The sequence below is a fragment of the Oncorhynchus masou genome, chromosome 14, assembly GCF_036934945.1.
Source record: "Oncorhynchus masou masou isolate Uvic2021 chromosome 14, UVic_Omas_1.1, whole genome shotgun sequence".
Lineage (NCBI taxonomy): Eukaryota > Metazoa > Chordata > Actinopteri > Salmoniformes > Salmonidae > Oncorhynchus > Oncorhynchus masou.
In genome coordinates this window covers 4144410-4172076 of record NC_088225.1, presented here as the reverse complement: position 1 = coordinate 4172076, position 27667 = coordinate 4144410, and the positions used below count along the sequence as shown (strand labels likewise).

The 27667-nt window shown below is 42.0% G+C and overlaps 1 protein-coding gene across 2 annotated transcripts; it reads right to left on the bottom strand.

Annotated features, from left to right (window-relative positions):
- Window positions 1–1046: 1046 nt before the first annotated feature.
- On the bottom strand, window positions 1047–12881 carry LOC135553981 (MBT domain-containing protein 1-like). 2 transcript variants are annotated; one of them, XM_064985960.1, is made up of 17 exons: window positions 12681–12880; window positions 11436–11637; window positions 11063–11196; window positions 10056–10170; window positions 9746–9828; window positions 8629–8746; window positions 8197–8331; window positions 7956–8044; window positions 7486–7720; window positions 7193–7248; window positions 6986–7090; window positions 6714–6861; window positions 6456–6538; window positions 5816–6050; window positions 5278–5349; window positions 4506–4700; window positions 1047–4262 (listed from the first exon to the last, which is right to left on the bottom strand). In XM_064985960.1, exons 1-17 carry the CDS (start codon window positions 12699–12701, stop codon window positions 4138–4140), a joined length of 2151 nt encoding a protein of 716 aa, XP_064842032.1. In that variant the 5' UTR covers window positions 12702–12880; the 3' UTR covers window positions 1047–4137. The 2 variants fall into 2 exon arrangements, with proteins under 2 accessions (XP_064842032.1, XP_064842033.1); XM_064985961.1 differs by lacking the exons at window positions 1047–4262; window positions 4506–4700 and adding an exon at window positions 4707–5159 and having other exon boundaries at window positions 12681–12881.
- Between the last annotated feature and the right edge of the window lie 14786 nt (window positions 12882–27667).

The following is a 27667-nucleotide window of genomic DNA, read 5'->3' as shown; positions in this document are numbered from 1 at the left end:
CATGCTATGGAAAATATTTCAATAATTAACTATTTGCAAGATGCTATGTATATGCTGTTTAAGGCATTACCTTTCAGGGTGTCCTATAGCTTTGAGTACACTCCTGTGATTGGGGGTGGGGGCAGCAGTGGGTTGACTTGTCAGCCCAATTCCTCTGTGTAGGAGGTTCTGAAAGTGTCAATGTGGGGTTTGCCTGATGTGATGTTTTGGTAGACATTAACTTGGGCCTGTTTGGGCAACAGTTGTGCAGAAAATATTTGCATTGAAATGGTAAGGTATTAACTGCGTTTTGGATGTTACTTGACAATACACCAGTTGTCGAAGCTGGCCGTTGCCCTATGCTACATTGGTTAACATGGTAACGTTCACTACAGCAGGGGTATTCAACTCACCCTGAGGTTGGAGCCTGCTGGTTTGGTCTTCTCCCTTAATTGCACCCACCTGGGGTTTAAGGTGTGAATCTGATTTGAGGGCACTCCATTTTAAATCCAGATTAAATGCATGCATTGTGAAACAAGTTGACATATTTTGTGAGGCCCTTTTGTCTACTTCCAGTGTTGGATGAACTTGTGGCTGAAGTGTTTTCGTCCAGTATGAAGTAAGTTGGCATTGGCTCAGAACTTTAGTGCATCTGCTAGCATGCTAAAAGACAGACTTCCAGTCATAGCATGCTAGCAGATACCCATAGACAGCCAAATGTAATTTGTCACGTGCTGAATTCAGGTTTAGACCTTAGTGGAATGCTTACAAGCCCATTACCAACAGTGCAGTTAAGAAAATACCCCAAAAATGAGTTGGGGGGGGACAATGCAAATAGTCTTGAGTAGCCATTTGATGTTCAGGACTCTTACGGCTTGGTGGTAGAAGCTGATGAGAAGCCTCTTGGACCTAGACTTGATAAAAGCATCCAGTCATAGCATGCTAGCAGATCCCATAGATTTCCAGTCATAGTGCTGGCTCACGAAACAACCTGTAACTTCCTATTGGACACACAAATGGTATCTAGGAGTTCATCTGCCTCTGGGGAAGGAGATAAAGGACATCAATCCCAAAGTATCCATTTAATGGTGTGGTTAACAAAATGGACACTAGCTTGGACACTACTGTACTTTTTTATGCAGTGTAAAAAGTTGTGAATAATTTATTTTACATGAATGCTTTTTTCACATACATGCAAGATTCATTAAAAATATTAAATGAAAGTAAATATCTTCAAATACATATTTTTCTAAACTTTTGTTCAAAGCACATTTACCATGGAAACCAAGGAACAAAAACTATATACTTGGATGAAGATTTTGTGTTTTGACAGTTAATCTTTCATTATAGTTGTATCCAAAATAAGAGAGAACTGCATTTCTCCACTATGGTCACAGTTTCTGAATATCATTTCATTCTTAAAAGGTTATGACTTTATCAAATATATGTATATAGCACCAGAATACAAAGACAATATGATGAACAGGTTTCACAATAGAAACAAGCACACATACACACAGACCTGTGTTAGTGCAAAGACCAACAGTTACACAAACCAAGACCAACTAGTTAAGCACAGGAGGACATGATGTTCACACTGCTGCATGCACATATTTTGGTTTTAACAAACACACCCTATAGTCTTGTTCTTTGATATTGATTATAATATTGATGAAATAATGCATTTGAAATCAATGAACGTCATGATCAGAACAGTGTAGCCCTATATTGAGTCCATTTGTGCGTTTATTTTTTTCTTCATTCAAATACCATGAATTCTCGTGTCTTACATTTGTGTTACAAGGACGACGGAGACAATGTTTGTCGCCTCAAAACAGTCATGCCATATATTAACATAATGTCATGTATATTTCCACCATTCAGTCTTTGATGCACAGTCTGAAGTTTGAGTGAAAGTACAGCTAAAAGCTTATGATCTCACTGTCTCCCAAACCTAATGTAGGGTGAAATTGGGAGCATTTGCAACAGATATGCCTCTGTACCATATATTTAGCTACCGTGTGCCTGTCAAACCTTGTTCATTATTATGACATTTAGGGTAAAATGTAATGATAGGAGAGTACTGTGATAAGACGTTATTGCTTGACAGTGACCTTACGCAATCTTTGGCATCACCAAGGTCACCTGAGCTGGTTTACACCAGCCAGCGTGTAAAATGTACATTTTCATTGAGACTGTAATACTAGTTTGAGTTTCACTCAGGACCAGACATTGAAACATACAGTAACAACAGTAAGACAAATCGACAGATCTAACATTTAACTGAACATTTTTGCAAAAAAAGAAAAGTTCAAAACAAACACCTACACATTATCAAACAGTGACACACAGAAGGGTAATCCTACCTCTGGAGATGGAATATATGACAAATCCACTTAAAATGGGACCTTGTATCACAATCAAATAGGTCTCTCTACATTAGTGAGATGGTTTACCAAGTGACACATTTACTTTAAGACCGATCTTGGACTAAACACATTTTTATTAATACTGTTGACCACATCAATCTCTGAAGTCTAACTTCAGCATGCCAACAGCCAATGACAACACCGTTCTCAATAACCTTAACAACGAAGAAGAAGCCTATAATACAATACGCTAAGATTTCCTGAGAGTAAATTGTCAACCTTACTGGTATATAAAGTAAGACAACGGAGTGCAGTCGTTAGTATATATAGTATGTAAATTATAATCCCTCTTTAATTTCTCATATGGCACAAAATAAATCACCATATCAGGTTTGTAAATTGGCTCTGTTATATACTGCATACTTTGTTCATAAATACACATTTAATGTGATATATTTTGTTTTATAAATCAATAGACATTCATTTAATATCTCCCAATGAAAGGATGGCCTATGAATAAAATGTATGATCATGAGTCAGTGAGTATGACAATTTAGCCCAGGCCTACCAATCACTTACTAGGAAATATGCACACATAGCCGTCAAAGTGATTTAAATTATAATGAATAGTCACCTTCACGTGTGGTTTGACCAGAATCTGAAAACCTTGCAACAGGAGATTACATTAAAAGTTCTAAAAGAGGTAGAGCAAACAGCATTATGAAGTTTTTCTTTTACAAAGACAGTAAATTCTCTATTTAGATAAAACGTTTCTCATGTTGTTGATGGTACTGATGAAACACAGCCCGAATATTACAGTGACTTGAATATTTCCTCTACTCATATTTATAGTATCGCTCTGAATTATGTCATAATTCATGTAGAATAATGCTATATGTTAGATATAAAACATTTCACATAGATCTCTATTACTTGACACAAGAGTCAAGGTTTGCATATCATTGTGTAGTAAACTGTGATAGAACTAAATATTACCACAGTGAATGACCTGTTTTTCATAAGAGTAGAATTGTTTAGATTTGACAAAAAATTTGCCTGCAATCAGCTGGCCAAGAGGAGTAATATTTGTAAACATATTTTAAATAAGGCATGGTAAATATAGTGATAGAAAAGGGTCAACTGAAGATTTGGAGCTCTCCCACATTCTCCCTGGTCATGTCCCAGTGATAGCTGTAAGTCATTATTGGCTATCACACAAATGGAACGCAAGATCCAGAGAATGTGGTAAACTGCTCAAATCTTAGTTGAATGTACGGAACTGGTATGAAGCTGATTGGTGGTGTTTCTACTTTATATCTGAGTGATTGTTTTATACCAGTAAGGTTTAGTCCATTCAACAACTACATACATACATACACCCTGTTATATATACACAAACATCACACAGTTTATCCTTCGAAAGATTACCCAACCTCAATGTAACGAATACGAGAGATGCACAAAAAGATATCGGATTAGAAAAAAATCGTAAAAAAGCTTCTTTTTTGTTGTTGTTGAAGTACAAAAAACTGAACTGAAACGTAAAGTTATTGTCATTCACGCACCTCTCTTTTTCCCTTTATTCTCTACAATCCTCTCCCCGTTTGCGCTGTCTGTTTGGAACTAGTCTTTGAGTCGCTTTGTCCCAAGTCTCTATGGGCACAGCTTGAAGCCCCCTGGTGACCTTCCATGTTAATGTTGTGGGGATGCCACCCAGGGCCCATGGTCTCTGGTGCTGAGGAGGGAGAGGGAGGGGACTGGCTCTCCTGCAGCAGTGCCCCACGGAGGCTCAGGTCTCCTGCTTGATGTAGTAGCTGCCGCCGGAGCCATTGCTCTCCAGGTCGGAGGCTGTGCCCTGCGGGAAGGTGAACTCGTCTGCCTCCTGAACCTCCTCCTTCAGCTGCAGCATCACCCCTTGGGAAAGGAAAGAGGGCCAGTATAGAAGTATGAAAATAAATAGGAAGGAGAGGATGAATTGTAAAACTCAGGAGATAACGGAGAAAATAAGTTGCCTTATTCAAGATTGTTGATGTTGAGATGGGGTAGAGTACTTGACCTATTACACCATTCTCTTTCAGTAGAGGACATCCCTACCCAACTACCAGGCTTAACATGGGTATCTAATTTGAGTTCAGTTAGCGGGTTGGTTTAGGTTACCTGGCTTTCCATTGGGGCTGACTTCCTGGGCTGCCGAGGGAGGCTGTGCAGTCCCAGAGGCAGATGCTGGCGTGGGAGGAGATGGGTAGTCTGGCGGGGTCATGTTCTCGTCTCGAGATAGGTTCCTCTGGGGCACTCCACTCAATACCACCCCCGACAAACTCACTGGTCTCTTACCAATGGGGATCTTCCTCTCTAAAAACCAAGACAAAGGGTAAAATGGTTGATCAGTTCTTCTGTTACTTTCATGTTTCTTATGCCTTTGCTCTTTTGACGTGTGGCTACTTAAGTGTTATTAATCATCCATAAAGTCAAATTTAAATATTCCAATCTAGGTAAAAATGTCTTAGAAATCTAAGTTATTCAGGAAAAGCTTGATGTAATGTCCGGCATGACTAACAAAGACTGAATGAACATATAAAAACCAAGCATACCATAAAAAGATCTACATAATCAAATAATTTGTCTTTTATTGCAGGCAATGAAGATTTTTCTTTAGCCTGAGGTCTAATCCTCTAATAACAGCTTCACACTGGTATGAAAATTAATCTGGTGTAGGAGAGTTTTGACTTGGTTTCAATGCTCTGTGTTGGTGTGAATAGAGATGCCCGCAGAGCAAGAATCGTGACGAGCCGTGGCGAGTGCAGCTTTGCCCTTAAATAGAGAAAGAAAGAGGGAAAGGGGAGTGTGCATGGGAGGAGGTAGTAACAGGGGAAGCACAGGGGCAGTAACTAAAGGGGGAGGGGGCGAAACGAGGGGATGGATGACCTACTTTTCTTTTGGCCTTTGTACTGCTGGGATTTCTTCTTCTGCTTTGTCACACTCGGAGGGAGCTCTCTAGAGGCTGAAAAAAAAAGCACAAACCGGAGAACAACTCATTCATTCATACATTTGTGCAGCACAGCTCGTCTCAACTCATCCAAAAAAAGCCAATGCTTTAGCTCATTTGTCCTAAATTACTAGAATTCGTTTCAAATTAAAGGTTTGTGTTAAAGTCGCAGTGTTTTGGTTATCTGAACGTTTCTGTGTTTTGGTTAAATGAAGTTTGATGTTTTGACTGTTTCTCTTTGTTGTTTTTGTTTTGCATTTATTGGCAGTGTCAAAGCAGTTCCACCTGTATTGGTAGTTTTGGTTCTTTGGGAGATTTCAGTCAAGGTAATTTGGATGACCCTAATGAAAAATCTGACTTTGTTTTCCAAAAGGTTATTTGGGGCTAGACTAGAACGAGTTCAGACATTGCACTATGAAAATGTATCTTTGTCCATCTTTATCTTTGTGAATAAATGCTGAAAAATGCCAATAAAACTCACCGAGCACAGCTGGTGGCTGTAGCTGGTAGCCAGTCAGCTGACACCAGCCCACAGGGTAGAGGTCAGGTGATTCACAGTCCACCCACTGATCATACTCGTCCTCCCAGCCGTCAAAATGGATGCGCAGCAGTCTATGTACAATACGTGTTACTGTGGCAACACACACCAGCCGGGGCTCCATCAGGTCCACAGCCTCCAGCTTCATGCCAGGGCGGAACCCATGGTTAGGAACTTCCTTCAGAGTCAAGAAAGAGAAGGGGACATTCAGCTGGTGGACTCAGGAAATGTCTCATAACACTACAAATACAAGCATATGACGTTGTACATTGGTGGGCTACTAGTCTTTCTCAACTTCACTGCACTCAGATGCGCTTGGTCATCCTTATTCAGACGAATATCCTGTAACACCTACACTACTGAGAGAAATCAAGCAATTTGAAAAAGCCAAAGTGCAAAAACAATCAAACTTCAAATAGATGAAATCCAGCAGGTGAAAAAATGTAAAGGGTTACTCAAGACAAGCAAGTAGTTGGTTTTGACAACAAATTCAGTCCAACTAACAGACTGAGAACAAAAGTAAAAGAGCCAAAACGAACTAACAGGCAAAATAGCTAGCAGACCAAAAGCTGAACAAGGTTACCTTGTTAAAGAGCTTCACCGGAGCTGCCACTGAACCCGTTTCCCTGAGGTAGTCAAACCATCTGAATGGGAGTTTTGTGTACCCTGCAGAAAAGACTTACTTATTGAGGCTACAAGTAACAGCAACTGGCTGGCCAATTTAAATAGCCACTGTGAAGTGAGAATCAGTGGTATGCACTCTCTTGATACTACAAATAAACTAAAATAGACAATTGTGAGGATGCTTTTACCACACAATGTAATGTAATTCAGTATGTACCACGTGGAGGGGTGAGTTCAATTGTGTTGATTTCACAGAATCCAGCAGGAAAGATAGAGGGAGAGGTGGAGTGATAGCAGAACCAGTCAGAACCATCAGCCGCCTCGGAACCATCAATTCCAATCATGAGGTATCCATCCGCCAAGACCTGGGAGGAAGAGAAGGCAGGGAGCGTGAATGTGTACAAATCTGTTACATGTGCAAGTTCATTTATCTTTTATTTCCCTCATTTCTCTGTCAGTCATATTTCTCATCACGATTATGAGGCTTACCTTTCTGACAGTAGCAACACAAATAGCTGATAGATTCAGAGGGTCAATAGCCTCCAGCTTCATGCCATCTTTAAACCACTCCCCACTCTGGTCAACATCCTTCACCTGAGAGAGATTGTGCCACGTATCAAACAAAATGTCAGAGACCAGAAAGATCTGTGAATCAACGGAGTCAAGTGGCAGATTGAAACATTTATTTGAACTCACCTTCGCAAAAAGCTGTCCTGGGGCATCTACTTGGCCATCAAGTTTCTTTGAAACATCTGAAACAATAATATCAACATGTGTTTGAAACACCAAAATAAAGAAAGAGCATTTGTCATTAATGGACAACAATCAAACCCTAAAACTCAATATAAATCATACTGAAACAACTAGAATCTTAAAGTGCCTGTAAGTGTTGAACTTTTCAGCATCCTTAGACCCCGAGCAAATCTTTACCCTTATGTGTAAGTCCCACGGTGCCTAGTCCCGTGTACCCTCCCCACTATGTCACTGACCAGATCTCTTGAAGCGGTGTCCAATGCCGCGGGACCAGCCGATGCTGTGTATCAGTGGGCTGTACATGTGGCACCAGAAGTCGTCAGAGCCGTCCTCGCACTCCTCGTAGACGAGCCGAAGCCGACCTCCGATCACCTGCTCTACCAGGGCCACCCGCGTCCGGCACAGGTGAGTCTTATCCACCACCTCCACACGCATCAGCTTCTTAAAGGGGAACTGCATGCTCTGCTGCACCTGGGGAAGGGTGAAGAGGTGAGGATTCTACAAGGTTACTGGACAATACTGTTAGGCATTGTAGAATATGTCACTCTAAAATCACGCATGTTTCTATTGGTAGTGCCAGAAGGTTATTAGTGTTGCATTTGTGGAAATAATACAAGCATATTCATCTTCTCACGTTGATATTTGATGCGTGTTTGTACTATGAGTGAGGTGTTGGAGTGTCTTGTGATGTAGAGTTGTAGCTCACCTTGGTGGAGAAATCAATAGGTAGAGTCTTTGCTCCTGTTAGGCATTTCACAAGAAACGCTTTCCAGTTGGTGCACTTGTGCTGAATGGCTAAGGTGAAACAGTCAGACAATATTTGGCAAAGATTAGAAATGATTCTCTCAAACCGGTCAGAAATGATAAATGACTCAGCACTTGCAGCACAGCCTACATCCTTATCTTGGCAAAACAAAGTACAGTACTATTCCCTCTGTTAGTCTTACACTTGGGAGGAACCAGGGGCTTTCCTCCTGCTGCACACCACCCCACCGGGTGGATGTCAGGGACACAAATGTTACACCAGAAATCCCTGCCAGAGTCACCATCAAACCCCTCGTACCGTAGCAGTGCCTTAAAGCCTTCAGAGAGAAACACAATGTTTTAAAATGAGGGAAACCACTGAACCTTATTTGTGATTTTCAGATTATTTTTTTTCTTCCTGAAATACCATTACAAATCTAAATCATAGGAGTATTGTGGATGAGAGAATAATCTATGTTTCCAAGCATTGTGTGTAGGCCACATCTAAGTGTAACATGTCTGTGTGTAAACAGAGTTTGATGAAAACCATGAATGCAGAGAAAGTACACCGTCATCTATGAATCCAATCAGGTGCATTTTAAAGTGAAGAGGATTCTCTGGGGCTGCTTTGTTACCTGCTAATTTTATAACTCCTGCTATCCAGTACACCTTCATTGGCAGGCTGCTGTCTGTATTGGGCACCTCTACTCTCACCCCTTCTGCAAGGTCACCCCAGGAAGTTCCCATGGGAACCTAAAAGGCAGAGAAGACAACACATGCTGAATACAGAAGATGACATTATCACAATATAAATATGTCCACTCAAAAAGGACAGCTGTTAAAACAACCAAACTCATCATGGCAAGCTAATATTCTTCATTGTCACCTATCCTCACAATTAGTGCAGCTTCAATAATGTAAAAAACAACAAAAACTATGTTGTTTTCATCTCTCTGTTTGATGGCTCAATAAGGATGAGATACACTACCATTCAAAAGTTTGGGGGTCACTTAGAAATGTCCTTGTTTTTGAAAGAAAAGCTATTTTTTTGTCCATTAAAATAACATCAAATTGATCAGAAATACAGTGTAGACATTGTTAATGTTGTAAATGACTATTGCTGCTAGAAACGACTGTTTTTGTTATGGAATATCTACATAGGCAAACAGAGGCCCGTTATCAGCAACCATCACTCCTGTGTTCCAATGACACATTGTGTTAGCTAATCCAAGCTTATCATTTTAAAAGGCTAATTGATCATTAGGCAGAGTCTTTTAAACTGGTTGCTGATAAATAAAAAAATGTAAAAGTGCTTTTCTTTCAAAAAAAGGACATTTCTAAGCGACCCCAAACTTTTGAATGGTAGTGTATATTCTAACATACTTGCACTGTTGAGTTTCGTGGTACTGGAGCATTAAAAAAAAAAAAAGTCTGACAGGGTAACAAATCAACACATTCTAATATCTAGAAGAATCTACTTCTTTATAACGAACAAGAAAGGCGCAAGCTGAAATTCAATTACTTTTGTATTTATTGTAATATTAGTCCCTTAATAAGCACTCAACCAAAGACGCTTGCATCATTCATCCACTGAGCGTGATCTCTACTTTAAAAAGTACAATGTCAGTTAAGATATACCACATTGGCTGTGTCTACATGTTCTGACTTCCATACACTGTCACTTTTCATCAGCAACCCTTTGAAGTGTTTGAGCTGAGCGTCGCTTAAGTGTTTGAACTGAGCGTTGCTTACGTGTTTGAAACAGCTGACAGGTGCCCCGTTAATGTCGCCGGTGCCTATGTAGCGTCCCCAATCAAAGCCTTTCACAGGAATCACTGCAACCACCACAAGTATCGTCATGAGAGATATAAATAACAAAAGTCGACTACCTTATTATCATCACCTTCTTTATTTACAGTGAGAAAGACAAGAGCTCAATCGAATCCTAGTGGAATCATCCTTAAAGACTGTTGCACCTATACTGTAGTCATTTGTCATTGTTGTCATTTGTAATTGGTAATAAATGCATTTCACGTGTCATGGACTTTTGCGTGGAACTTACCTGTTTTTGATTTGACTTGATTCTGTTGGTTGGCTTGGTACTGGGCATAGGCAGCCAACTTCGCCATGAGAGGCTGCTTCTGTAATACTTTAGCCTTTTTCGTTGGTGGTTTACCCTTTGAAAATAATCATATTGAGAGAGATAGAAGAAGAACCATACAAGCCAGGCAGGTTTCCTTTGTCCAAGGTTTATTCGACAAAAGAAATCATTGCGATGTGTGTAAAGGAAACGGCAGATTATAGAATACATTTTCTAAAGATCAACGACATTTGTATCAGTTCGACTGGGATGCATTTTTTTGTTGTCTAACTTTCTTTATTGTGACAAATTATGATGGAAACAGTTTTTTGAAAAAAGGATTGCCAAATCATTTTGAATGTTCGTGGGGCACATGACGTCATCACGTAGTAAGCCCTAACAAAAACGATCCACTCAACATTTAATTCTAAATATCCATTGCTGACAAATTAAAATTTTCACTGTTGCAATACATTGGAACATGATAATTATTAGAACATGACAAATATTATTAAATTATTGCAGTATATCCATGCTGGCTTTCGCGGGATACCTGAGACATGAAACACATAGGTGGGAGGGCATATAGCCTGTCAGCAATGTATTAATGCTCTATTTGCCTAAAAGGTTCATGTTGACACTTTAACCACTTAATCTGTATTCTTTTTTTGGTGTAACATCATTACGTCCAGACGTTTTTAATCGACAAGATGGAAACTGTAGCAGGCAACTGTTGCATCTATTTTCTATACAGACTTTCTAAATGTCAACAACAACAACAACAAAAATCACTGGACCAGTTAATGAAAACAGCTACTTATAGATACTTATAGATACATAGAGGATGATACACAGAGGAAGCAATTCAAATGAAATAAACACAACCCGTTTTCACACCTTTTCAATGTCAATTGAACCAAAAAAAAAAGATAGTTATAGAGGAACATACAAGGACGATAGAAGTAGACTTAGTGCAGTTTGCATGTTACCTGCAGTCTGGCCAGTATGCTGGCTTTTTTAGAGTTGGATGAGTAACTTCTTGAACAGGATACACTGCAGAAGCGCTTGGTTTTGGAGTAGAAAGCATCTCTCACTCCCACCATCCCACACATCTCACAGGTGGCTGAGGAGAGTGAAACACACACACACACACACACACACACACACACACACACACACACACACACACACACACACACACACATATATATATAAATACACACATGGAGGGATACCGAGGTGTGAGTACTGTTCAGTCGAAGAGATGGCCATATAATAGAATGCTAAAATCTCAATTCAACCCTGTAATAACACCATCAGCAATTATGTTCAATGGGCAGAGGCAGTCACAGTACTACTAACCCATTCCTGCCTTCCCATCGGGGTAGGTGTAGACCTGGCCATTGGTCTTGATGATGGGCAGGCTGGCAGGGAGGGAGGGAACCTCTTCATCACTGTCCTCTGAGCTCGAGCTACTGCTGGAATCCTCACTGCAGCTGTCATAGCCATCGAACATCCCAAACGAGTCCCGCCTCTTCCTTTCTGAACGAACAGTCCGTTCAGCCTATAGGAGAGAGGATTGTGTCAGCTAGAGCTAGCACAGCGCAGTCAATGCAGTCTCACTTACCCACATGCCACGACAGGTGGTTGCTTTGCATGATAACCTACTGCTGATCATTTTTTTTCTGATAAAGGCAAAGCAATCACTGCATCCATAAACCTTGTTAGATAAGCCTACATATAGAGGTCCAAGAGAATATGTAACCTATGTGCAATGTCTCCATGCAACACGGACAGAATGAAGAGTGAAGGGGACTTTGAAAGTATAACATGTCAATTCAATAGCTACATATCAATTAATGAATCTATGAATAGCACTGCATTTTGAAACAACATGGACATTTCTCAGAGCTCAACATGTTAACCAATTATAACCTGTAACACCCACCACCATATCTGGTGGTAGCTCACTTACCATTTCCACACGAAAACAAGTCTGTTCTCAGTGATCAAAACAGCGACAACATACAGCAAGTAAGCTACATGACAAACACTTTGCACTGCAGTAACAGATAGCTAATGTCATCGATGGTGCACCGCCCCCTTTCTATTCAGAAACCTCTGTTGCCAAAGCACAACATTGAAATGACAGCTGCACACACTGGCTCATGATCTGATATCCCCAGGAATTAAAATCTGCAAGAGGCCCCAATACAGCGGCAAAAATCACTGCAGTGCGGTCTATTTAATATGACGGACCTGCCTTCTTTCAATTGTTTGCTCGCCAGATAACGTAACGTTAATGGTAGCTGCTGGATCTTGCCCGTTATTCAAGCGGACAAGCTGCCCTAGAATGTTGGGAGGATTGTTGAAGAAGCAGCACAACAGCATGCCATCAAAAACGGCTAGCTTTATAAAACAATTGAAAGGCAGGCAATGCTGGAATAAAGCTGTCTGTTTTATTTTCTGCAGCTACAGTAACTATCTGGCACTACTACTGCCTAGCCTAGCTGGCTAAGCGAGCTGCTGCAGTCTGATAACCACAACAAAGAAAGAGGAAATAAGACTACACCAGAGATGTACACAGAACACAATAATAGTGCTCACCGTATCTCTTGCGTTTTCCATCAGCCCTTCATGCGGAGCGTTTTCGGGTTTATCTTGATACAGTGGCGAGACAGTGAAGAGAGTAAAGTTAATGGTAACCTAATATGCAAAAACAACTCCACTAGCTAGCTAGCATAGCATATCAACAACATTATCATATTTATCAAACGCGCAGGCGCGGAGTACAGACTATTTTTGCCAATTGGGCAAGAAATTCTTCTTCATCTATTTAGCATGCAGGTTTAGCCAAGTGAAAGTACTTTACCGCCATCTACTGTACTGTATGCACATAAGTACAGTAAAATGCATCAAATTAAATACACTACATGGCTGAAAGTATGTCGACACCTGCTTGTTGAACATCTCATTCCAAAATTATGGGCATTAATATGGAGTTGGTCCCCACTTTGCTGCTATAACAGCCACCACTCTTCTGGGAAGGCTTTCCACTAGATGTTGGAACACAGCTGCAGGGACTTGCTTCCACTTAGCCACAAGAGCATTAGTGAGGTTGGGCACAGATTTGGGCGATTAGGCCTGGCTCGCAGACTGCGTTCCAATTCATCCCAAAAGTTTTCTATGGGGTTGAGATCAGGGCTCTGTGCGGGCCAGTCAAGTTCTTCCAAACCGATCTCGACAAACCATTTCTGTATGGACCTCACTTGTGCATGGGGGCATTGTCATGCTGAAACAGGAAAGGGCCTCCCCCAAACTGTTGCCACAAAATTAGAAGCACAGAATCATCTAGAATGTCATAGTATGCTGTCACGTTAAGATTTCCCTTCAGTTGAACTAAGGGGCCTAGCCCGAACATTGTAAAACAGCCCCAGACCATTATTCCTCCTCCACCAAACTTTATAGTTTGCACTATGTATTTGGCAGGTAGCGTTCTCCTGGAATCCGCCAAACAGATTAATCTGTCAGACTGACAGATGTTGAAGCGTGATTCATCACTCCAGAAAAAGCGTTTCCACTGCTCCAGAGTCCAATAGCGGCGAGTTTTACACCAGCTGCGGCTTGGCATTGTGCATGGTGATCTTAGGCTTGTTTGCGGCTGCTCGGCCATGGAAGTCTATTTCATGAAGCTCCCAAACAGTTGTGCTGACGTTGCTTCCAGAGGCAGTTTGGAACTCGGTAGTGAGTGTTGTAACCAAGGACAGGCGATTTTTATGTTCTGCACACTTCAGCACTCGGCAGTCCCGTTCTGCGAGCTTGTGCAGCCTACCACTTTTTGGCTGAGCCATTGTTGCTCCGAGACGTTTCCACTTCACAATAACAGCACTTACAGTTGAACGGGGCAGCTCTAGTAGGGGAGAAATTTGACAAACTGACTTGGAGGAAAGGTGCCATTTTGTGACGGTACCATGTTGAAAGTCACAGAACTTTTCAGTATGGGCCATTCTACAGCCAATGTTTGTCCTTGGAGATTGCATGGCTGTGTGCTCGATTTTATATGCCTGTCAGGAACAAGTGTGGCTGGAATAGCCAAATCAACTAATATGAAGGGGTGTCCACATATGTTTGTATACAGTCATGGCCAAAAGTTTTGAGAATGACACACATATTCATTTTCACAAAGTCTGCTGCCTCAGTTTGTATGATGGCAATTTGCATATACTCCAGAATGTTATGAAAAGTGATCAAATGATTTGCAATTAATTGCAAAGTCCCTCTTTGCCATGCAAATGAACTGAATCCCCAAAAAACATTTCCACTGCATTTCAGCCCTACCACAAAAGGACCAGCTGACATCAAGTCAGTGATTCTCTCGTTATCACGGGTGTGAGTGTTGACAAGGACAAGGCTGGAGATCACTCTGTCATGCTGATTGAGTTCGAATAACAGACTGGAAACTTCAAAAGGAGGGTGGTGCTTGGAATTTTTTATTTTACCTTTATTTAACTAGGCAAGTCAGTTAAGAACAAATTCTTATTTTCAATGACGGCCTAGGAACAGTGGGTTAACTGCCTGTTCAGGGGCAGAATGACAGATTTGTACCTTGTCAGCTCGGGGATTTGAACTTGCAACCTCCCGGTTACTAGTCCAACACTCTAACCACTAGGCTACCCTGCCACCCCTGTTCTTCCTCTGTCAACCATGGTCATCTGCAAGGAAACACGTGCCATCATCATTGCTTTGCACAAAAAGGGCTTCACAGGCTAGGATATTGCTGCCAGTAAGATTGCACCGAAATCAATCATTAATCGGATCATCAAGAACTTCAAGGAGACCGGTTAAATTGTTGTGAAGAAGGCTTCAGGGTGCCCAAGAAAGTCCAGCAAGTGCCAGGATTGTCTCCGAAAGTGGATTCAGCTGCGGGTTTGGGGCACCACCAGTACAGAGCTTGCTTAGGAATGGCAGCAGGCAAGTGTGAGTGCATCTGCACGCACAGTGAGGCAAAGACTTTTGGTGGATGGCCTGGTGTCAAGAAGGGCAGCAAAGAAGCCACTTCTCTCCAGGAAAAACATCACGGACAGACTGATATTCTGCAAAAGGTACAGGGATTGGACTGCTGAGGACTGGGGTAAAGTCATTTTCTCTGATGAATCCCCTTTCCGATTGTTTGGGGCATCTGGAAAAAAGCTTGTCCGGAGAAGACAAGATAAGCACTACCATCAGTCCTGTGTCATGCCAACAGTAAAGCATCCTGAGACCATTCATGTGTGGGTTTGCTTCTCAGCCAAGGGACTAGGCTCACTCACAATTTTGCCTAAGAACACAGCCATGATTAAAGAATGGAACCAACACATCCTCCGAGAGCAACTTCTCCCAACCATCCAGGAACACTTTGGTGACTAACAATGCCTTTTCCAGCATGATGGAGCACCTTGCCATAAAGCAAAAGTGATAACGAAGTGGCTTGGGGAACAAAACATCAATATTTTGGGTCCATGGCCAAGAAACTCCCCAGACCTTAATCCTATTGAGAACTTGTGGTCAATCCTCAATAGGCAGGTGGACAAACAAAAACCCACAAATTCTGACAAACTCCAAGCATTAATTTTGCAAGAATTGGCTTACCATCATGTGGCACAGAAGTTAATTGACAGCATGCCATAGCGGATTGCAGAGGTCTTGAAAAAGTGATGCTGGCCTGATCTACTGTGTCTAGGATGATAGACCATCCACTGCTTAATTCTTGACTGTTTTCAAGGGGAAACTTAAAGTCTTCAACTTTTTCAGACCCCTCTCCCAATCTCTGCCATATTTCTTTATGAATTGATTTATAGGATACACAGGGTAATCATTCAGAAATATATTGCATTTCATATAATTACCAACATGTCCATGCTGGTACAGACATACACTATATACAGTCGTGGCCAAAAGTTTCGAGAATGACACAAATATTAATTTCCACAAAGTTTGCTGCTTCAGTGTCTTTAGATATTTTTGTCAGATGTTACTATGGAATACTGAAGTATAATCACAAGCATTTTATAAGTGTCAAAGGCATTTTTGACAATGACATGAAGTTGACGCAAAGAATCAATATTTGCAGTGTTGACCCTTCTGAGTTGCATGGCTCAACACCCAGTGGCCAAAACCTTCCATTTAGTTTGCAACAGAGTAGTGAAGTAATAAAGAAGTGCCCAATGCAGCAAAGAACCGGCAAACCTATAGGCCTATATAACCAGCCTTAGCCTGACAGAGGAAAACCTACCACTGTAGAGAAGATTACCTTTGGTCTTGCTGGATGAATACACAAGCAAATGCCCAAAAATTATTTCAAAAAGTATACATTACAGTTTTATCTTGGGAATAGACTGTTCTCTCTACTGTCGCACGGCAAGAGGTACCTATGCACCAAGTCTGGAACCAATAGGACCCTGAACAGCTTCTACCCCCAAGCCATAAAACTACTAAATAGTTAACCAATAGCTATCAGGACTATATGCATTTATCCTTTCTGCAACTCATTTGACTCATCACATATGCTGCTGATACTTTTTTATTATTGTCACGGTCGTCGGTAGAAGAAGGTGAGGACCAATGCGCAGCGTGGTAAGTGTTCATATTTTTTTAATAAAGCAACTGAACACTGAACAAAACGACAAACGAACAGTCCTGTATGGTGCGGAAAAAACACTGAACAGAAAATAATGACCCACCCCACACAGATGGGAAAAGGCTACCTAAGTAAGTTTTCTCTGATTGAGAATCAAACGACACCTGCCTCTGATTGAGAACCATACCAGGCCAAACACAAAAACACCACATAGAAAAAGAAACATAGACAACCCACTCAACTCACGCCCTGACCATACTAAAACAAAGACATAAACCACCCCCCCCCAAAGGTGCGGACTCCGGCCGCAAAACCTGAACCTATAGGGGAGGGTCTGGGTGGGTGCCTGTCCGCTGTGGCGGCTCTGACGCGGGACGTGGACCCCACCATAGTCTTTATCCGCCTCTTAACCCACCTCCGTGGCACCTTTCGAGCGGCGACCCTCGCCGCCGACCTCGGACTGGGGACCCTAGCAACGGGTCCGAATGGACGGGAGACTCCGGCAGCTCCAGACAGGCGGGAGACTCCGGCAGCTCCGGAGTGAAGGGCGATTCCGGCAGCTCAGGACAGGCGGGCGGCTCCGGCAGCTCAGGACAGGCGGGAGGCTCCGGCAGCGCAGGACAGGCGGGAGGCTCCGGCAGCGCAGGACAGGCGGGAGGCCCCGGCAGCGCAGGACAGGCGGGAGGCTCCGGCAGCGCAGGACAGGCGGGAGGACCTGTAGGGAGGAGACAGAGAGACAGCCTGGTGCGGGGGGCTGCCACCAACCTGGTGCGTGGAGGCACAGTATATACCGGACAGTGGCGGCACACTGGAGGTCTCGAGCACCGAGCCTGCACAACCCTACCTGGCTGGATACTCCCCGTAGCCAGGCCAGTGTGGCGAGGTGGAATAGACCGCACTGGGCTGTGCTGGTGAACCGGGGACTCCATGCGTAGGGCTGGTGCCATGTACCCGGCCCGAGGAGACGCACTGGAGACCAGATGCGCTGAGCCGGCTTCATGGTACCTGGCTCGATGCCCACTCTAGCCCAGCCGATACGAGGTACTGCGATGTAACGCACCGGGCTATGCCTGCGCACCGGGGACACCGTGCGCCTCAAGGTATAACACGGTGTCTGCCCGGTCCACCTCTCTCCACGGTAAGCAAGGGGAGTTGGCTCAGGTCTCCTACCTGACTTAGTCACACTCCCGTGTTCCCCCCAATACATTTTTGGGGTTGCCTCTCGTCACTGCCGTGCTGCCTCCTCATACCACCGCTGCTCAGCTTTCGCTGCCTCCAGCTCTGCTTTGGGGCGGTGACTTTCTCCAGCCTGTGCCCAGGGTCCTTCTCCGTTCAAAATCTCCTCCCATGTCCAGGAGTCTTGAGATTTCTGCCGCCCGTTACACTGCTTGGTCCTTGGGTGATTCTGTCACGGTCGTCGGTGGAAGAAGGTGAGGACCAATGCGCAGCGTGGTAAGTGTTCATATTTTTTTTAATAAAGTAATTGAACACTGAACAAAACAAATAAAACGAACAGTCCTGTATGGTGCTGAAAAAACACTGAACAGAATATAATCACCCACCCCACACAGATGGGAAAAGGCTACCTAAGTATGATTCTCAATCAGAGAAAACTAACGACACCTGCCTCTGATTGAGAACCATACCAGGCCAAACACAAAAACACGACATAGAAAAAGAAACATAGACAACCCACTCAACTCACGCCCTGACCATACTGAAAGAAAGATATAACAAAAGAACTAAGGTCAGAACGTGACAATTATCTAACCTGTTGCCTAGTCACGTTATCCCTACCTATATGTACATATCTACCCCAATTACCTTGTACCTTTGCACATCGACTCGGTACTGATACCCTGTGTAAATAGCAGTAGTGGGAAAAGTACCCAATTGTCATACTTGTGTAGAAGTACAGATACCAAAAATAGAAAATGTCACCCAGTAAAATCCTACATGAGTAAAAGTAAAAAGGTATTTGGTTTTAAATATACTTAAGTACCAAAAGTAAAAGTATAGTTAATAATTATGTTTGAGTGTTGAAGTGTGGCCCTTTTTTAAATAAAAAAAACAAGAAAATTGTGCATTCTAGTTTACAAACAACAAAGCATTTGTTTTCTATGAGTCCGCCAGATCAGATGCAGTAGGGATGACCAGGGATTTTCACTTTAAGTGTGTTAATTAAGCCATTTTCCTGTCCTGCTAAGCATTCAAAGTGTAACAAGTATTTTGGGGTGTCAGGGAAAATGTATGGAGTAAAAAGTACATTATTTTCTTCAGGAATGTTCAAAAATATCAATAGTAAAGTCCAGATACCCCCCAAAAAACGACTTAAGTAGTACTTTAAGGTATTTCTACTTAAGCACTTTACACCACTGGTATATAGCCAAGTTATTGTTACGCGTGTATTTATTCCCCATGTTATTATTTTAAAATGATTTCTCTATTTTCTCTCTGCATTGTTGGGAAAGGACCGTAAGTAGGCATTTCACTGTTAGTCTATGCCTGTTGTTTACGAAACATTTGACAAATGACATTTGATTTGAACCCATATGGCAGGGTCACCTAGCAATATTTGAAGACCCATGTTTCTGCTGGTCATTTCAAAATAGTGTCTACAGCTTCCTGACATGTCATTTGGGCACTATTTACTTAAGGGAGGGGTGTGTTCTAGTGGAAATGTCTGACCTATGCATGAGTACTAGCCTGGATGTAATTCTGTTTTTGTCTTATTCACCATGACAACGACAGAGCAGAAAAAGACTGGCACTCTGGCTATGCGAGTACAGCTACGACACCCTACACAGCTACGAGACCGTGCACAGTGAAACCCTACACATGAGCCTGGTATAGCCTCCTCATTATGACCTGATCACAGGTACGGGATATATTGATTTCTGTCTTTCTCACATTGTTTGATTGTTCCAGTAGCCATGTGAATTAACCCACTGGGCACAGACGTCAATTCAATGTCTATTCCATTTTGGTTTAAGGTAATTTCATTGAAATGACTTGGAAACAACATTGATTCAACCAGTGTGTGCCCAGTTGGAAGACACAACACATTACACATCCTGGCAACGCAAGACTATATATCTGTATTCCTCCTGATTCACAATATTCTGCACACAGAAAATATCTCCTTGTATGTTATACCAAGTGGCCCAAATTTGGCCATAACATATAGGTCATCATATGAGGTTGCAATTCAGAATAAAACATTCCCAATTATTCAAATGTGAAGCTATACATTTTAAGTAATTGACCCATTATTGTCTGTCTGATAGCCTCATGGGTGTTTATTTGGATGTGGAGCTTTATTGTGGACAATGGCATCATTAGGCCTGGGCTTCCAGGGATACAGCCCCAAATGTATTTGATCCAGCCCGAAACCTTTTGATGGTCTAAGAATTGCACAATTTCAGGCTGTATGTCTGAAATTATTTTCCATAACGGTGCATCATTATAAAACTAGGCTACTCACAAACCGCAAATTAGCTTACAGTGCATTCGGAAAGTATTCAGACCCCTTGACGTTTTCCATTGTGTTACGTTACAGTCTTATTCTAAAATGGATTAAATACATGTTTTCCCTCTTCAATCTACACACAATACCCCATAATGACAAAGCGAAAACAGGTTTTTAGAAATGGTAGAAAATGTATTAAAAATTAGAAGAAAAAATATATAAAAAAATACCATATTTACAAAAGTTTCCATTGATCATCCTTGAGACGGTTCTACAACTTGATTGGCCTGTGGTAAATTAAATTGATTGGACATGATTTGGAAAGACACACACCTGTCTATATAAGGTCCCACAGTTGACAGTGCATGTCAGAAAAAACCCAAGCCGTGAGGTCGAAGGAATTGCCCGTAGAGCACCAAGACAGGAATGTGTCGAGGCACAGCTCTGTGGGAGGGTACCAAAAAATGTCTGCAGCATCATGGCTTGGTTTTTGCTCTGACATGCACTGTTAACTGTGGCCATTATATAGACAGGTGTGCTCCTTTACAAATCATGTCCATTCAATTGAATTTACTGCAGGTGGATGCCAATCAAGTTGAAGAAACATCTCAAGGATAACCAATGGAAACAGGATGCACCTGCGGTCAATTTTGAGTCTCATATGAAAGACTGTGAATACTTAAGGCTGTAACATAACAAAATGTGGAAAAAGTCAAGGGGTCTTGTATAAATTCTGAATGCACTGTGTGTGTGTTATATATTTGTTGCTAGCACATTTTTACTCATTACAATTACAGTGGGGCAAAAAAGTATTCAGTCAGCCACCAATTGTGCAAGTTCTCCCACTTAAAAAGATGAGAGGCCTGTAATTTTCATCATAGGTACACTTCAACTATGACAGACAAAATGAGGGAAAAAAAACCCCAGAAAATCACATTGTAGGATTTTTAATGAATTTATTTGCAAATTATGGTGGAAAATAAGTATTTGGTCACCTACAAACAAGCAAGATTTCTGTCTCTCACAGACCTGTAACTTCTTCTTTAAGAGGCTCCTCTGTCCTCCACTCATTACCTGTATTAATGGCACCTGTTTGAACTTATTATCAGTATAAAAGACATATGTCCACAACCTCAAACAGTCACACTCCAAACTCCACTATGGCCAAGACCAAAGAGCTTTCAAAGGACACCAGAAACAAAATTGTAGACCTGCACCAAAGGCTGGGAAGACTGAATCTGCAATAGGTAAGCAGCTTGGTTTGAAGAAATCAACTGTGGGAGCAATTATTAGGAAATGGAAGACATACAAGACCACTGATAATCTCCCTCAATCTGGGGCTCCACGCAAGATCTCACCCCTTGGGCACAAAATGATCACAAGAATGGTGAGCAAAAATCCCAGAACCACACGGGGGGACCTAGTGAATGACCTGAGAGAGCTGGGACCAAAGTAAGAGGAGGAGAGGAGATCTGCATGGAGGAATGGGCCAAAATACCAGCAACAGTGTGTGAAAACCTTGTGAACTTACAGAAAACATTTGACCTCTGTCCTTGCCAACAAAGGGTAGATAACAAAGTATTGAGATAAACTTTTGTTATTGACCAAATACTTATTTTCCACCATAATTTGCAAATAAATTCATTAAAAATCCTACAAATGTGATTTTCTGGATTTTTTTTCTCATTTTGTCTTTCATAGTTGAAGTGTACCTATGATGAAAATTACAGGCCTCTCTCATCTTTTTAAGTGGGAGAACTTGCACAATTGGTGGCTGACTAAATACTTTTTTGCCCCACTGTATATACACTGACAAAAAAATAAAGGGAACACTTAAACAACACAATATAACTCCAAATCAATCACACTTCTGTGAAATCAAACGGTACACTTAGGAAACAACACTGATTGACTAAAAATTTCACATACTGCTGTGCAAATAGAATAGACAACAGGTGGAAATTATAGGCAATTAGCAAGACACCCCCAATAAAGGAGTGGTAAAGGAGTGGTTCTGCAGGTGGTGACCACAGACCACTTCTCAGTTCCTATGCTTCCTGGCTGATGTTTTGGTTACTTTCGAATGCTGCCGGTTCTTTCACTCTAGTGGTAGCATGAGACGGAGTCTACAACCCACACAAGTGGCTCAGTTAGTGCAGCTCATCCAGGATGGCACATCATTGCGATCTGTGGCAAGAAGGTTTGCTGTGTCTGTCAGCATAGTCTCCAGAGCATGGAGGCGCTACCAGGAGACAGGCCAGTACATCAGGAAATGTGGAGAAGGCCGTAGGAGGGCAACAACCCAGCAGCAGGACCGCTACCTCCGCCTTTGTGCAAGGAGGAGCAGGTGGAGCACTGCCAGAGCCCTGCAAAATGACCTCCAGCAGGCCACAAATGTGCATGTGTCTGCTCAAATGGTCAGAAACAGACTCCATGAGGGTGGTATGAGGGCCCGACGTCCACAGGTGGGGATTGTGCTTACAGCCCAACACCGTGCAGGACGTTTGGCATTTACCAGAGAACACCAAGATTGGCAAATTCGCCACAGGCGCCCTGTGCTCTTCACAGATGAAAGCAGGTTCACACTGAGCACATGTAACAGACATGACAGAGTCTGGAGATGCCGTGGAGAACCTTCTGCTGCCTGCAACATCCTCCAGCATGACCGGTTTGGTGGTGGGTCAGTCATGGTGTGGGGTGGCATTTCTTTGGGGGGCCGTACAGCCCTTCATGTGCTCGCCCGAGGTAGCCTGACTGCCATTAGGTACCGAGATGAGATCCTCAGACCCCCTGTGAGACCATATGCTGGTGCGGTTGACCCTGGGTTCCTCCTAATGCAAGACAATGCTAGACCTCATGTGGCTGGAGTGTGTCAGCAGTTCCTGCAAGAGGAAGGCATTGACGCTATGGACTGGCCTGCCCATTCCCCAGACCTGAATCCAATTGAGCACATCTGGGACATCATGTCTCGCTCCATCCACCAACGCCACATGGCACCACAGACTGTCCAGGAGTTGGCGGATGCTTTAGTCCAGGTCTGGGAGGAGATCCCTCAGGAGACCATCCGCCACCTCATCAGGAGCATGCCCAGGCGTTGTAGGGAGGTCATACAGGCACGTGGAAACGACACACACCACTGAGCCTCATTTTGACTTGTTTTAAGGACATTACATCAAAGATGTATTAGAATCAGCCTGTAGTGTGGTTTTCCACTTTAACCTCTTGATACTACCCATCCCGTATCCGGGATCGTGAATACAGCCTCAGGCTCATTAGCATAACGCAACGTTAATGATTTCTGATTTCGCAAATGAAATGAAAATAATATGCCTGCTCTCAAGCTTAGCCTTTTCTTAACAACACTGTCATCTCAGATTTTCAAAATATGCTTTTGAACCATAGCAAATCAAGCATTTGTGTAAGAGTATTGCAAGCTAGCTTAGCATTTTGCGTAGCATTTGGCACGCAACATTTTCACAAAAACCAGATAACCAAATAAATAAAATAATTTACCTTTGAAGAGCTTCGGATGTTTTCAATGAGGAGACTCTCAGTTACATAGCAAATGTTCAGTTTTTCCTGAAAGAATCTTTGTGTAGTTTTGAGTGTGACTCAAATCCAGACCTCCATGGGTTGATAAATTTGATTTCCATTGATAATTTGTGTGATTTTGTTGTCAGCACATTCAACTATGTAAAGAAAAAAGTATTTAATAAGAATATTTAATTCATTCAGATCGAGGATGTGTTATTTTAGTGTTCCTTTTATTTTTTTGAGCAGTGTATATATATATATACACAGTATCTATTTTTTCACTATTACAATTTATCTTATGTAGTGCTCCATCACTCTCCTTCACTCACGCCGCAAAACTTACCCTCGTAAAACTGACTATCCTACCGATCCTCGACTTCGGCGATGTCATCTACAAAATAGCTTCCAATACTCTACTCAGCAAACTGGATGCAGTTTATCACAGTGCCATCTGTTTTGTTACTAAAGCACCTTATACCACCCACCACTGCGACCTGTATGCTCTAGTCGGCTGGCCCTCGCTACATGTTCGTCGCCAGACCCACTGGCTCCAGGTCATCTACAAGTCTATGCTAGGTAAAGCTCCGCCTTATCTCAGTTCACTGGTCACGATGGCAACACCCACCCGTAGCACACGCTCCAGCAGGTGTATCTCACTGATCATCCCTAAAGCCAAAACCTCATTTGTCCGCCTTTCCTTCCAGTTCTCTGCTGCCTGCAACGAATTGCAAAAATTTGTTCCAGACTTTTATCTCCCTCACCAACTTTAAACATCTGCTATCTGAGCAGCTAACCGATCGCTGCAGCTGTACATAGTCCATCGGTATATAGCCCACCCAATTTTAACCTACCTCAACCCCAGATTGTTTTTATTTTATTTCTTTTTCTGTTCTTTTGCACACCAATATCTCTACCTGCACATGTTCATCTGATCATTTATCACTCCAGTGTTAATCTGCTAAATTGTAATTATTCACTCCTATGGCCTATTTATTGCCTACCTCATCATGCCTTTTGCACACAATGTATATAGATTATTTTTTTTCTACTATGTTATTGACTTGTTTATTGTTTACTCCATGTGTAACTCTGTGTTGTTGTCTGTTCACACTGCTGTGCTTTATCTTGGCCAGGTCACAGTAGCAAATGAGAACTTGTTCTCAACAATGACCCAACACCTGGTTAAATAAAGGTGAAAAAAATAACAAATCAGCCTAGAGGTGTGTTGGGTCATTGTCCTGTTGAAAAACAAATGATAGTCCCACTAAGTGCAAACCAGATGGGATAGCGTATTGCTGCAGAATGCTGTGGTAGACATGCTGGTTAAGTGTGCCTTGAATTCTAAATAAATCGTTTGTTCACCTACTCTGCGTCTCACAAAGACACAGCAGTTGAACCAAAAAATCTCAAATTTGGACTCATCAGACCAAAAGACAGATTTCCACTGGTCTAATATCCATTGCTTGTACTTCTTGGCCCAAACAAGTCTCTTCTTATTATTGGTGTTCTTTAGTAGTGGTTTCTTTGCAGCAATTTGACCATGAAGGCCTGATTCACTCTCCTCTTAACAGTTGATGTTGAGATGTGTCTGTTACTTGAACTCTGTGAAGCCTTTATTTGGGCTGCAATTTCCGAGGCTGGTAACTCTAATGAACTTGTCCTCTGCAGCAGAGGTACAGTGCCTTGCGAAAGTATTCGGCCCCCTTGAACTTTGCGACCTTTTGCCACATTTCAGGCTTCAAACATAAAGATATAAAACTGTATTTTTTTGTGAAGAATCAACAACAAGTGGGACACAATCATGAAGTGGAACGACATTTATTGGATATTTCAAACTTTTTTAACAAATCAAAAACTGAAAAATTGGGCGTGAAAAATTATTCAGCCCCTTTACTTTCAGTGCAGCAAACTCTCTCCAGAAGTTCAGTGAGGATCTCTGAATGATCCAATGTTGACCTAAATGACTAATGATGATAAATACAATCCACCTGTGTGTAATCAAGTCTCCGTATAAATGCACCTGCACTGTGATAGTCTCAGAGGTCCATTAAAAGCGTAGAGAGCATCAGGAAGAACAAGGAACACACCAGGCAGGTCCGAGATACTGTTGTGAAGAAGTTTAAAGCCGGATTTGAATACAAAAAGATTTCCCAAGCTTTAAACATCCCAAGGAGCACTGTGCAAGCAATAATATTGAAATGGAAGGAGTATCAGACCACTGCAAATCTACCAAGACCTGGCCGTCCCTCTAAACTTTCACCTCATACAAGGAGAAGACTGATCAGAGATGCAGCCAAGAGGCCCATGATCACTCTGGATGAACTGCAGAGATCTACAGCTGAGGTGGGAGACTCTGTCCATAGGACAACAATCAGTCGTATATTGCACAAATCTGGCCTTTATGGAAGAGTGGCAAGAAGAAAGCCATTTCTTAAAGATATCCATAAAAAGTGTTGTTTAAAGTTTGCCACAAGCCACCTGGGAGACACACCAAACATGTGGAAGAAGGTGCTCTGGTCAGATGAAACCAAAATTGAACTTTTTGGCAACAATGCAAAACGTTATGTTTGGCGTAAAAGCAACACAGCTCATCACCCTGACCACACCATCCCCACTGTCAATCATGATGGTGGCAGCATCATGGTTTGGGCCTGCTTTTCTTCAGCAGGGACAGGGAAGATGGTTCAAATTGATGGGAAGATGGATGGAGCCAAATGGATGGACCATTCTGGAAGAAAAACTGATGGAGTCTGCAAAAGACCTGAGACTGGGACGGAGATTTGTCTTCCAACAAGACAATGATCCAAAACATAAAGCAAAATCTACAATGGAATGGTTCAAAAATAAACATATCCAGGTGTTAGAATGGCCAAGTCAAAGTCCAGACCTGAATCCAATCGAGAATCTGTGGAAAAAACTGAAAACTGCTGTTCACAAATGCTCTCCATCCAACCTCACTGAGCTCGAGCTGTTTTGCAAGGAGGAATGGGAAAAAATGTCTGTCTCTCGATGTGCAAAACTGATAGAGACATACCCCAAGCGACTTACAGCTGTAATCGCAGCAAAAGGTGGCGCTACAAAGTATTAACTTAAGGGGGTTGAATAATTTTGCACGCCCAGTTTTTCAGTTTTTGATTTGTTAAAAAAGTTTGAAATATCCAATAAATATCTTTCCACTTCATGATTGTGTCCCACTTGTTGTTGATTCTTCACAACAAAATACAGTTTTATATCTTTATGTTTGAAGCCTGAAATGTGGCAAAAGGTTGCAAAGTTCAAGGGGGCCGAATACTTTCGCAAGGCACTGTAACTCTGGGTCTTCCTTTCCTGTGGTGGTCCTCATTGGAACCAGTTTCATCATAGCACTTGATGGTTTTTGCAACTGCACAAATTTTCCAGATTGACTGACCTTCATGTCCTAAAGTAATGATGGACTGTTGTTTCCCTTTGATTATTTGAGCTGTTCTTTCCATAATATGGACTTGGTATTTTACCAATTAGGGATATCTTCCGTATACCACCCCTACATTATCACAATTGATTGGCTCAAACGCATTCACTTTTAACAAGGCACACCTGTTAATTGAAATGCATTCCAGGTGACTACCTCATGAAGCTGACTGAGAGAGTGCCAATAGTGTCATTAAGGCAAAGGGTGGCTACTTTGAAGAATCTAAAATCTATTTTGATTTGTTAAACACTTTTTTGGTTACTACATGAGTCCATATGTGTTATTTCATAGTTTTGATGTCTTCACTATTAATAAAAAAAATGTAGAAAATAGTCCAAATAAAGAAAAACCCTTGAATGAGTAGGGGTGTCCAAACTTTTGACTGGTACTGTATATAAAATAACTGGTTTAGATTATTAAATATTCATACAATAGTCATACTGATAATGATATACAATAATAATAATAATAATAATAAAACAAATGATAAATATTTTACTAAAATGCAGTGACCTATAATCAGG